Below are 13,396 nucleotides of genomic sequence, written 5' to 3' on the forward strand. Positions count from 1 at the left end.
TCCCACTCACTACAATAAAATTACTGTGCATGTAAAATTAAGTGGGTGAGTAGGAAGTTACAGGATGCAAAGCACAAATTTTTGGAGTGGACAAGCAAAAATGTTCAAAAGCACCTCAAATGCCACTTTAAAAATAATTTAGGCACTTTGATCTATCCTGAGACAGAGATTTATGGATATTCTGAAGGTACGGACAAAGTCTAGTAGATAGCTGTCCAATGGAGATCGCTTAGCTGCTTTGTGTCCTAAATCCAGCTGAGCACAGGGTGTTAGCTAAGTAAATATTTTTATTTTTATTTTATTTTTAAATTTTTTTTATGTAGTGTTTAGAAGGTGCTAGGTTACATTTAATTTATTCAAAAATATATAAATAGGAAACAAAAAGTTTTTAAAATAAACTATTTTAGAATATCAGCATTGTAGAGAATTTTCGTGTAATTTTAATTGTTTTTTTTTCTCTTCCTTGGATTTCCATTCTTTCTCTCAGGTGTTTTTGTTCTGACTCAGATCATTAATGTGTTCCGAACAATTCCTCTCACTTTTAAGGACCAATTTATTATCGCCTACGGAGGTCTCCGAGGAGCTATTTGTTTTTCACTTGTATTTCTGCTTCCTCCTGCTGTGTTCCCCAGGAAGAAATTGTTCATCACTGCTGTTATTGTGGTGATATTCTTTACTGTTTTCATTCAGGTAATGCCTTTTCTCTTCTGGACGTTTATTTTTATTTTTATCAGATGGGTTCTAAATAAGCAGTGGGTAGAAAAATAGACATTTACACTTACTTGCAGGAACATACCTGAAGGTACTCTTCTGCACTGCTGCATGGTCATACTTTAAAAAAAAGTCTATGCAGAAGTAGAAAGGTGGTAAAGGTATTTCAGATATTAAATACTTATGCTAGCATGTAAGTAGTATTAAGCTTTTAAGAACCAGTGAAGTTGGGGTAGAGATAAAAGCTAATCTGGATACAGCGTCAGCACTAAGTTGTTGTTGGAGTATTTAAAATTATGTATTTACTTGACAGTTCAGTGGTGAATATGGTATACTGTGAGCAGGGGAGTGGGAGGATCCTTAAGACACTGAGAGATGAATTAGAATGTTTGAATCTAAGTGTTAGGCAAAAATGTTGAAAATCAGCTGGATACCCATCCAAAAGCACCAGGTATGGAGAAGAACGTGCAGAACTTGTCTCTGGCTTCATATTGACCCTGGGGCCCTAGTCAAAATGACTAAGAAGAATAAGAAGAAGGAAGTGACCATAAGCAGCAATATCAGAGGAGATTAAGCCACTCAAGTCAAAATGTGGGCCTAGTCATTACCAGCATTGTGAGAAACCTCTGAGACTGGTACATAGAATTTCGAATCTGTGGACAATTTTTTTTTAACATGACCTTTGCATGAAGGAAGGTGTCATGGAAAGTTGCAAGTATCCAAGCTCATGCTTAAGAAAGGGAAAATGGTGGTTTGCGCAACTACAGGCCAGTTAGTTGACTTTCTTAACATGTAGGCTGTGAAAATTGATTTTGAAAGATAGAATAATTAAAAATGTGGAGGTAAATGGGATGTGTTATGAAATGCAACATGCGTTACCAAAGGGAAACCTGATATCATTCTTTTATAAGATAATTTGTTTTCTAGACCAAAGCAACACTAGTAACCTCATCTAAATGGACCATTGTGAAACCTTTGTGGTAAGGCTGCACAGAAAATTGTTAGTTTAACTGTTAGTTAAACTGAGGTTTAGATTGACTATAGAATGATTGTAAAGTGGATGAAGAAGGGGTTGGTAATTTCTCTGATAGAGGGAAATTTAAATTTGGGTTGGAAAGGACTTTTGGAGGTCTCTAGTTCAATCCCTTGCCCAAGGCAAGGACAACTTCAGAGTTAGATCAGGTTGCCCAGTGCTATGTCCAAGTGAATTCTGAATATCTGCACAGATGAAGATTACTCAGCCTTTCTGGTCACCTGCTCCAGTGTGCAACCACCAGTAGAAAATATTCTGAAGAGATGTCATTAAGGGAATTCCTCAAGGATGGTTCATGGGGATGGTTTTGTTTAATATTCCCATTATATGCCATGGCACAAAAATAGGGGATCTTTTGATGCTGAGGTTTCTTGATGACAGACCTTGGACAGCTTTCTCAGGGTGACAGTGGTATGGAGTATTGTATAGGAAAAAGAGAATGACTGAGGAACAGTATGGTAGAAATAAAATGAAATATAACAGTAATAGGTGCAAGTTGTTGCTTGGACTTTATTAGTTACCAGGAATTTCTCCTATGAAATGGAGGCATTGGGAAAAAAATAGAAGAGAGAAAGACACAGGTGTAATAGCTAAAAACTGTGTGCTATTTAAACCACCAATGCAATGAGGACAGAAAAAAAAGGCAAATGTGATTTTAAGACAAAATGAGGGAGTATTTCAAGCAGAGAATATTGCCATGTTCTAGAGTGATCGGGGGACTGGTAAGCCTGTTGTGTAAAAGGAGACTAGAATGTCTTGGCCTTAGCAGAAAGAAGGAGAAAAGGGAATATAATTACTGTTTATATCAAGGACTAAACACCAGAGAAGGAGGAGAACTGTTTAAGTTAAAAAGACAATGTTGGCACAAGAACAAAGTGGTGCAAAGTGACCATGATGCAATTAAGAAGATTTCTAATTATCAGAACAATAAGGTTTAGGATGAATGTTCCAGTAAGAGCAATGGGGCAAAAAAACCTAACTACTTTTACGATAAAGCTTGATTCATTTATGAAAAGAAATGCATGGCACGGTTGTCTGGGATAGTTAGGACTGATCTCAACACCATGCAAGATTCATTCCCTTCCTCTGTCTCAGCATGCCTGTACAAATAAAAAATTATGTCAGTTCTTCCACAAGTAATTGTGGAATTTGTTTTTTTGGCCATCCCAGTACATCCCAGAACAAAACTTTTTGTTCTTTCACATATTTACCAACCATCTTATTGTCACAGGTACCGAACAGTAATTTTAGTGCTATTTTTGAGACATCTTTATGTACCTGTGTTGAAAGCAATCACTAGAAAAGAGGGTTCCATACATTTACTTTGAATGAGAGAAGATTTGTTTGTTGATTCATAAAACAAATGAGAGTTTTTTAATACATAATAGGATCGGAAAAATTATTTCAAAATCTCAGGGATATGGTAAGTGACATATTCCTGGTTGGATTTGTCATGTTGTGCTTTTTGGGGGACAGGGACCTCTTACCTCTAGAGGTTCCTTTCATTTCTTCTGTTATGTTAGCAGAATCTGTGGGCCAACAAGGAGTTCATATCTAAGTGCAACACCTGCTAATCACAAAAGTGAATTCACTATTGTAAATATAGTTTCAGGCTTGCTTGTTGAGTGCCATTCTGACTGCCTTGACAGAGACAGAAAAGACTAAAAGATTTTCTTCTTCCTTTCTATTCATTGGGTAAAGACAGAAATATTTGCTGTTTTATTCACAGGGAATAACAATTCGCCCACTGGTGGAGTTTCTTGATGTCAAAAGGTCAAATAAAAAGCAGCCTGCTGTCAGTGAAGAAATTTATAACAGGGTATGTTGGAGCTTCAGTGTCATAGATGAAACCCTGATAGAGGCGAAACTCCCAGAGGCTTTCAGTAAGACAAGGGAGACATACAGAGGGAAATGTGCTCTTTTAAATTTCTTTTCTATAACTGCTATAAAGACAATAACTATAAACTTATATTTAACTTTTGATCATTATCAAAATTATTATTATTATTTATCATTATTTTAGAATTTTCACTTTATAAGCTGTTCACCTGCTGAGATAAATTTTCCTCTTGTTGTTTGTTCCACATAGGAAATACTGTTTTAGAGCTTAATTACATTAGGAAACCTATGGCAATATAATTACATTACATTGCGTTCCAGCTAGTCTAATTAAACAAATGCAAACTCCTCCTAAAGACACACTTAATCTTACTTAACTCTCACATCGTCAGCCTCTCTATAGATTTGTCTTTGGTACTTGTACATCTCCCAGGATTGCAGTTCACTGGCCATGCACATTCTTCTGTGTATTTCTCCTTGCAGCATACTTGTGACAGGTGGTTTTAAGTTCCCCAAATGAGGAATAATAACGGCGAGATTCAAAAACCAGAAGTGAACTTGAGTATCTAAAAGACTGTCACATACAGAGCTTATCCTTTGGACATAGCTACTAGGATTTGCCCTGAATTTTAGAGACCCCTGCTGAGGCACTTGAATTAAGAACACAGTAGCTCTAGGAAATGTTTTAGAGGGAGAGAGAAATCCTTCTGGGGATCAGGTGAGGTCTTAGCTGGGCTGATTCACCTTTGCATCACTGGTAACAGACTCCGGAAGAGTGTGTTGCTAATATTAGGTGCTCTGAACGCTCTGACGTCAGGCTGGACCGCAGCCCCCTGAAATAGGAGTTTGGGACCTTCTGCTGGGAATCTCAGCCACGTCCCCGGCACACAGAGTGCTGACGATGGGGAGCTGCTGCCCTCTCGGGCTCTCTCCTCTGCAAAGTCATACCTGGTTCACTGCCAAGCCTGGGGAAGACCCTGGGGAAGTCCCAGGCATAGCCCTAAACAGCTAGGGAACTTCCAAAAGTGAAAATATGGGGAGAACACGTTGCCTACAGTTTTAGCTAGGAGCTGAGCAGGACGGTTCTGGAGACAGGCAACTGACTGTCCTTTTGGGGATTTGGCCTGAGGGAGCTGCAGGGCGAAACAGAGCAGAATCTGGCTCTCTGAGTCAGGCTAATGACTGAATGCATGCTGCCCTCCCCAAGTGTTTGAACTGACGCCAGTTTAAGACTGAGTCATTTTAATAATTATAAGCCAAGTGTGCAGTAGGTTCCTTTGACTGTATTTAGTTAACCTGAAGCATAATTGTGAATTTTGACTAGACTTTTCTGTTTGAAGTAAGCTGGTATTAAAAAAAGAGTAATATCTAAGTGCAAATCAAATGATGTCTCTAAGATTATGTAATGAACCAATATTTCCGCTTTAGTTCTTCGATCATGTGAAGACGGGAATTGAAGATGTGTGTGGACACTGGGGTCACAACTTTTGGAGAGATAAGTAAGAATGGCATTTCAAACTCTTTGTTACCCAGGGAAGACTAAACTGGCTCAGCCACAACAAATGAAGGCTGTTGGGCATCACATTTCATTTTCAGCATTTTATTCCTGAAAGCAGATGGTTGTTTTTAGAACGTGTGGGTTACAAAGAGAAAACAGGAAAACAGAATCTTTGTACTAAACCACAAGCAAGTAGAACAAAAACTCCAGCTGGGAAAAAACACAGCCCTCTGATCCCAGGGTAAAGAGTTTTACTGACTGAGATCTATGTAATCTCCCTCTTTCTGACTGTTTCAGAGCATTTCCTGTGTATCTACTGAGCCTTTCATCCACAGGCTGTTTTCCTGCTGCAAGTTGTATATCTCTCTGGTGTTCGGTGAGAAGTTATTTGATGAGAAGCACACAAAAAGCTTTGGGGCTTTCTATAGGCAGATCAAGGCATTAGATGACATGAGGTGTATGAGAGATCTTAATGGCAGGCAGCTCCACTATTCTTGATGGTATTATTTAAGACTTAGTTTGAGTTAAGAAGATTATCACTAGCAATGCATGAATAATACATATGTTCAATTTAGCTACTGAATTATCATCATCACTGCTTTAGATCTTACTTACTTTTCTCAGAGGCACATTCTTCCCCCTCCCCCCCCCCAAAAAAAAAAAAAATACTAATCCTTTAGACCCAGAACACAGCCATTACTGACGCACCTTCTAGTCACTGCTTCAACAAGCGTGTAAGTGTTTCATACAAGTGGACCGGCATCAGCAGGAGGATCTAAGAGCTCTCACCTATTGGCCTGAGGGCATGACAGTGAGGACACTTACCTGACAGATGCGTAATATGGGTACAACTCTGCTTTATTCAGGCTAGTTCTTTTCCCATGTGTATGAGATCTTTAATTAACAGATTACAAAGAGAAAGAAAGATCCACCTCCACATGACCTTCAGAAACATTTTTGATCCAAATTCAAGAATAATTTCAGGACGACTTTAGGGCAAGATATTTTCTGACAAACAAAATCACCACAGCTCTGATCAATATTATTTCACTAAGCATCCAAAAGGGTTGCAGTTGCTTTGGAGGAAGGGAGAACTTCCAAGATTTTGCAAGAACAGGCTAAAATTTCAAAGAAAAAGCAGGGGGTGTAAACTTAGACATTTTGTTTGTTTTTACAGTAAATATTTAATGTTCTCCCTGTCTTGGTGAAAATGGAGATTTAAAAATAATTTTGGCTAGTAACCTAAAAGTTAAAAGTTCCGTCTAGAGAGACTAACCATTATCACATTAACCAAAACGTAGGTCAAGACCATTTGAAGCAAAGATGAACTTGACCGTTTATTAGGTTATTCACAAGTAAGTTACTAATATGAGCAAAAATGTTCCCAGGGAATAAGGTCTTTTACAACTGCTTTCAAGACAGTATATTGGCTTTCCTTAACTATGGACAATAAAAATTAACTGGCTGGGTTGGTTTGCCTCAAACACAGGTTTAAAAAGTTTGACAATAAATACCTGCGAAGACTCCTAATCCGGGAGAACCAGCCCAAATCGAGCATTGTTTCTTTGTACAAGAAGCTGGAAATAAAACATGCCATTGAGATGGCAGAGAGTGGAATGATAAGCAAGGTCCCATCCTCAGTGTCTCTCAGGTAAGCCAGTGAGGCCAGCGTGGCTGAGCGTCACGGCTGGCTTAGTATGTATTTCCCAGCGCAGGCTGTGCACAGGATAATCACTTTGACAAGGCCTATGTGCTAATGTCACATGAACAGTAAGCTGATAGGAAACAAGAGCGTTTCACTTGCAGTGCGCGTATGAAGCACTCGGTGAACTTCACTCTTCCGGAGAGTCTAGGCTTACAAGGTCAGCTGTGCATGGCCTCCGGGGAGCTTTGATTTGCTGTGTAGGGCTGAGCTAGGTTTGAACCATTGCCTGCACATCTGCTACAGTAGCTACATGGAAAGCTTGAGGGGCTTTTGGAAAAATATCATAATCAAATTCACAACTTCTTAATATACTCTATACAAAATTTTGGAGAGTCTTGAGAACTTGTGGGAAGTTTTGATGGTTACCAGTGACTGAAATGAGGTCACAGTTTCATTTCTATGCATTAAAGGATTGTCTTCCTTGGTTGGTTTAAAAATGTCGTTTCCAGCTCTAACAAAGGAAGTAGCCCTGATGTAATGCCCAATGATAAAAACATGTTTCCTGTCTCTCTCTTTTCTGTATTTTCCTTTTTTCTTCTGCCACAGTGAATATCATGAAGGAAAGATAAAGCCACTTTCTCCCACTGAAATGGAAAACATGCGGGAAATATTAACAAAGAATCTCTACCAAATACGACATCGAGTAAGGATGACGTTTTTACATAGTTAAATATGTGTACTGATTACCTTTAAAATGTGTCTTTGCACTAGCTCTGCATCTACTGTACAATAGCAAAAAATTGAAGGTGTTGTTTGCTTAAACTGCCTATGGGTCCATTCTCCCTCAATTATGTGAATAGTTTACTTGATCTTACACTGTCGATAAAGCTTAATGTTTTATGTATATTATATAATGCATAATATGTATTTTTATACATATGTATATTTGTATAAAGTGTACATATTACCTGCCATGTACTTACATTACTCTGAAGCAGATCATAGGTGCAAATTCAACCACAACATAGTCCCATTTATATCAGCAGTTTGGTCAGTTTTTGATGTAGGATTAGATTTCCCATTTGCCCCCAGTTGTGAAGTTGCTTGTTTTAAGAACAGAGGTGATGAGCTGGAAAAGCAGTGAAATAAAAGCAAAAGGACATTTCACATTTACCCTCCTGTGCCTAAATATTTTGAATGTCTGCATCTTTGGAAAACATTCAGAAGTGGTGCTTGCTTCAGCTTGCTGGAAGTAAAAATGACTTCCCCCTGTGTGACTGATCTTGTTGCTTACAAATGTACACCCTCTGTTCATGTATTGAGTGAGCTAGTACAAGCCTGGGGTAAACACCGTATCAAGCCAGCCTTTTGCAATTTCTTGTCCATTATAAATATCAGCAGGTTTAAAAAAAAACATGCTGGTGAAGCAGGTGACTACAAAAAATGCTGGCTTAATTAGTATCCTTGTTCATAATCATCTTTAATATGATTTTGTTTGCAAGGATTTATGATGCTTATTAAACCATTAAAGCAAAAAGCCTGTTTTGCACAGTTTATATAGTTCAATGCATTTGACATTGTGCTTTTCAGAATGTAACCACAGCCTTTGTATTTCAGACAATGTCATATAACCGACATAGCCTGGCTGCAGATGCGAACGAAAAGCAGGCCAAAGAAATTCTGATCCGTCGCCGGCACAGCCTTAGGGAGAGCTTAAGAAAAACTAACAGCCTGTCAAGAGAAAAACCGGTACTTGCATTTCAGTTTGTTTATACAAAGTAGTTCTCTGTAGCTACATGTTATGTCAAAAAGATCTTCTGAAATGTAGAAACATAAATCCTGAGTTTGGAAGACAACCACACAAACATGTCACACTTGCATCCTGAGTTGCACTCATCCACCCCTGAATTTGTGTTGACCCCTTCAGTAAAGCTCCAGTCTTGTAGAGCATGATGTAGGAGCAGGATTTTCTGCCATGATTTTAGCTCGGAGGAGCTGAACGAGCTCCACTCACAGTGTACCTTTAAGACCTGCTCCGAATTCTGTATTGCTATTTTGCTGAGGCCTGTATGATTGAGGTAGAAAATGACATTGAGATTAACAAGGTGCTCCAAAATATGCGAAAGAGGAGTATTTTTGGTCAAGATAGGATGAGCACTTCTTTAAAAAGTGTCATGGACTCTTTAGTATCCATTAAATGTAGCTAGATCTTCAGGTTAAGAGAAGCCTCTCTCTTTACAAGAACTTTCATGGCATGATGAGATTTGGTGGTCTGAAGCAAACCTATTATACTATCATTGTAAACTTTAGACCATAAAGAAAAAGAGCATGTCGATTAATTCAGCAGGGACACTGAGCCCCCAAATCATCTTCCCATTTCAGGGCACAGGGAAATTAAGCATCTTATAAATATGTATTTTCATGTTGCAAGATTCCTTAATGACTGCTGCCTTCACTGTCACAGTTGTCCTTTGATGGCTGAGGTTGGAATGACATCTCTGCTGTAAGCACCGTGTCTCGTTTGTGATCATTACCTGGGCTACTCTGGCATTTACTTCAACAATAGCTCTGCTCCTGAATGATTTTTTTCCCTCTCAGGCACAGATACATATGTTTTCTTTGTCATACTAATAAATGATTTACTAAGTGCAGTAACGAAGAGACTCAGCAAGATTGAGACATTTTCAGAGCAGGGACAGAAACAGGATGTCTGACAGACTGACAGATTTTTAGATTGCAAAGACTGTAATTTTAAAAATAATGATCCTTAAGTAAATCCATCATATGAGGAAGGTTAGTGATCCTGAGCAGCACTACCTTATCCAAAGAGGGAAAACAGCTTCTGGAAAATGGATTTCTCTTTCAGTTTCCCTTTGAGTGTGCAACAGTGAATGATACAAGCACAGGAGATCACGTAGATTGCAAGGGTTTTTGAAAAAATCTTTGTAATAAATATAAGAAAGACTACCCTTGAGAAATTTCTGAATTTTTAAAAAATATCCTATCAGGAAAGTACCTCTTACGTTCCAGGAAGTGTTAGATGTGTTGTGCATCCAGGACCCTTTGAGTTTAGTCTTTGGGTACTAGACTGTCATACCCTGAACTTGCAGTCACACTAGTACTTAACTTTCCCAGCAACTTCGGTGTGGCTTGTCACCTGTCATAATATCACTTACATGTATAAAGCATTTTCAGGATAGAATATAGATTTGTTCTTGTGCCCAAGCTTCAGTCTCAACCTGATTTTAGCAGCTGATTAATAAGGCTGCAGACTGGAGTTGTAGAAAAAGATGCAGTGTTTGCCTACCTCAAAGAACCTGTCCAAGCCAAGTTTTGGTTAGAGGGCATACATTTGTTAACTCTGATCTCTGAGGGTGTATCATTTTCTTTCACTGAGCTGACTGAGATTACTCTTTGTCTTTACCTTAGTTAGCATAGATCTCAACCTACAAAAAAGCACTGAATGTATAGAAAAGATCCCACATTAGCTCATCCCCCTACTCTCTAGCTTTAGCTACATAAGCCCTTTCAAGCCTCAGTGGTGCATCTTAACATTCATTTTGTAGTCTGCTGTAACTTAACTTTTCTTATATTTATTTGTACAGGCTGCTGCAAATACAAAAAGGTTTCTTTCACTTCCTAAAAACACTAAACTCCCAGAAAAACTACGAGTAAGAAATAAAACATCTTCTAGAGGTAATGGAAAATTTTCTGCTGTCTCTTACTGGGCTGCTACTCATCTTGCCTATGTAGATGGCGAGCTTTTCCAGAGATGACATGGAGAAATCAGCATATTAACTTTCAAATAAATATTAACCATTTTATGCACAAGCACACATTCTAGAGTAATGCATTCTTAGCATATTTCTAGGTGTTGGATATTTAACAGGGGTTATAGAGTGTTAAAGTGACTGGGCCTAAACCAGCTATTTTAATGTTGGGAAATGCCCCAGCAGGAACAGTCTTGTGTAGCTTTTGCAATTCAAAAGCCCCAGTGGCGTAGTCCACACAGCATATCCCCTCATGCGAGCAAGTACTGGCCTGAAACACTTTTGCACCAGAAATATTGTCATGGCCCATGCTCCTTTTCTTTCTTACGTAATACCCAGATCTCCTTCTTGGTTTGTGACCCTATGATTCATTATGGTTTCCTTTCTCCTTGGGTTCAGAGTAGAGGGTGGTGCCCTGAGAAACAAACCAGAGAAGCAAATGAGGATGTAATCTCTGATCTGCAGATCTCAGGAAGAACTTTTAGAAATGCTCAGAATTACAACCAAAATGTTTAATTTTTTTCTGCCTAAACTCACAAAGGTTTCATTCTAGAGTTCCTGAGTTTTATAACAGAACAATTATGTAGGAAAAAAACTATTTAGTATGAAAACTTTGACCATTCTAATGTATTATTTTTCCTTATTACCATGTATATGACCATGCTTATACACGCTCAGAATCACTCCTTTTCATGCCATGTTATGGTCAAGATCTCCTGCTGGGAAGATTAAATCTCTGTACAATCACTAAAATTTTTTCTGCCCCGCTTCCCCTTAATCCCCTATTAGTTTTCCTCTCTTCCAAATTAATTTAGAAGAGATTGTGTCCTTGTCTGTTGATAGTTGCACCTTTGCTCTCCTGAGTGTAAGATGCCTTTTATTTTGTAGCTGTGTCTACAGAGGTCATCTACTGTCACATAGAATTAAACATGAAAAAGGAAATGTGCCTCTAGATTATTCAATTGTCAAAAAATATCCAATTTGATGTATGGGGGGGGGGGGGGGAGAAGCCTGCCAACACTGTCTGAAGAGGAGCTTTCTTGATATAAAATTATCTGGGTGAACAGACAATTATATGGTGATATATTTTGTTGACCTCTTCCTCATCTTTTTAAAAGAAATAATATGTAGGTTATTCATGGAAGTTGTTCTTATGACAGTTGCACAATCTACAATTCGTTACTTTGATACATTTAGAACACCGTGTCTGACTTAAATCTAAGAACAAATGTGAGTCATTCATAAATGATTATCAGATGTCTGAAGTGTGCAAGTTTTAGTGAATATGTTAGTCAATTTAAAATAAGTCTTCTAGGGAAAATATATTATGCATGTACACATTCAGAGTGTTTCTAGCTCGGTTTACCTGACTGTGATCCTTTAAGAGTTCATTCCCTGAGTGGTAGTGCCATCTTTCCCTTGGGCATATTCTGCCCTGCTGTGGAGGGTTGAAGGCATCTGCGGCACTTACAACCCGTGAGATCTGCCCCATAGGTTTTTTTTTTTGTTTTTGTTTTTGTTTTTTTTTGGGGGGGTGGGGGGAAAACTTATGTTCAGCTATATTAAGGATTGAATGTTTCCATCCATCTGTGCATTACACTTGGGAGACTCTTTACTTGGTGGGAAATTGAAGCTCCTTTTCCTAAGTTAAGTTCCTGGCCTCCCTGTAGCATTCAGCACTCTGCAACTCCCTCTCAAATTAGGCCGTTTATGGAGTTTGGGGATGGAACATCTCATTTCTGCATCCTGCCTGGGTGTAAGCAGGGACTAGACCCCAAATAGCTCAGACGGGGTCAGATGATTTTTCATGTCCAGAGCCAAAACTGTAGAATTTGGGGAAATGTCAGCAAAAACAGAGTGTGGTTCGGTAACTTAGTGACAGCTGAGTGGGGGTTTTCTAAAAAACACATTATTTGGGGTGCAAGGATAAGTCAAATCTGTCATCTATCCCTGCAGAGTTAAGTATTTATTACTGAGTCTAATCAGAAAGGACTGAATCTAGAAAACACAGAGAAGCATTTTATTTTCATATGGCTACTTCTGTTCAGGGTGCTGTTATTTGAATACTCCACAAATAGCAATATTCTGCACCTAAAATTTGAATTTTGTTTTAAATTAACAGTGGGTGACAGCAGTGACTCTGAAATGGATGCCTCTACCACAGTGCTCAATTTAAGGCCCAGAGCAGGGAAAATTTTGAGAGACCAGAGACAGAAACAGCAGAGGCCACTGCCCGAGTTTACGATGGAGTGGAAGAATGAAGTCGACGGGAAACAGGATGGAGGAGGAGCGCCCCAGGAGCCGAGCGGCCAGCCTCAGCCATCCGTTGGGTTCAGGCAACCACTGCTGACGAGACCGAGATTTGGCACGTTGACTGGGGAAGATTTATCTACGGACCACAGGTCAACAAGACCTATGCCACCACCACGATTAGTTAGGCAGGCGTCACAAGGGGAAAGGCAGAGAAATAAGCCGGAGAACCAGCCCTATTGAACATAGCAAAAATAGAGGTATCAGTAAGAAATCATGGATGTAATGAATCAGGATTTTAAACTATCTCATCAAACACTGGGATCTATTAAAACAAAAGCAAACTCAGTGGAACGGAATACTGGAGCAACTGCAACTGAAGACGTAAAAAAAAAAATCTCTTTTATAAATGACACAGCAATGCTTTAATTACATTATTTTCACTATTAAGATAGGATGGAAATGTGCCTTATCACATCATCTTTTCTGGAATGAAGTCATCCAAGTTCAATATCTATTGAAAACCATTGTTGAAAGGCCAGTGATGAAAGGAATCTTTAAAGCATTCTATATAATTTCAGATTTTATTTATGATCAAATTGTACTTGTTTTGACCAGAGCTTTAATAAGAATAATGCTGAAAATTGCAC

The 13,396-nt window shown here is 38.7% G+C and overlaps 1 protein-coding gene across 1 annotated transcript in view; it reads left to right on the forward strand.

Annotated features, from left to right (window-relative positions):
* SLC9A2 (solute carrier family 9 member A2) overlaps positions 1-12,989 on the forward strand; it is a 33,154-nt gene extending 20,165 nt beyond the window's left edge. The window contains exons 5-12 of the mRNA XM_062575157.1: positions 488-690; positions 3,474-3,563; positions 5,012-5,082; positions 6,571-6,732; positions 7,333-7,429; positions 8,344-8,475; positions 10,332-10,422; positions 12,619-12,989. Coding sequence (XP_062431141.1) covers positions 488-690; positions 3,474-3,563; positions 5,012-5,082; positions 6,571-6,732; positions 7,333-7,429; positions 8,344-8,475; positions 10,332-10,422; positions 12,619-12,989 — 1,217 coding nt within the window. The remainder of the gene's footprint in view (positions 1-487; positions 691-3,473; positions 3,564-5,011; positions 5,083-6,570; positions 6,733-7,332; positions 7,430-8,343; positions 8,476-10,331; positions 10,423-12,618) is intronic.
* The last annotated feature ends 407 nt before the right edge of the window (positions 12,990-13,396 follow it).

Source organism: Rhea pennata, chromosome 1, assembly GCF_028389875.1.
Source record: "Rhea pennata isolate bPtePen1 chromosome 1, bPtePen1.pri, whole genome shotgun sequence".
Taxonomy (NCBI): Eukaryota; Metazoa; Chordata; class Aves; order Rheiformes; family Rheidae; genus Rhea; species Rhea pennata.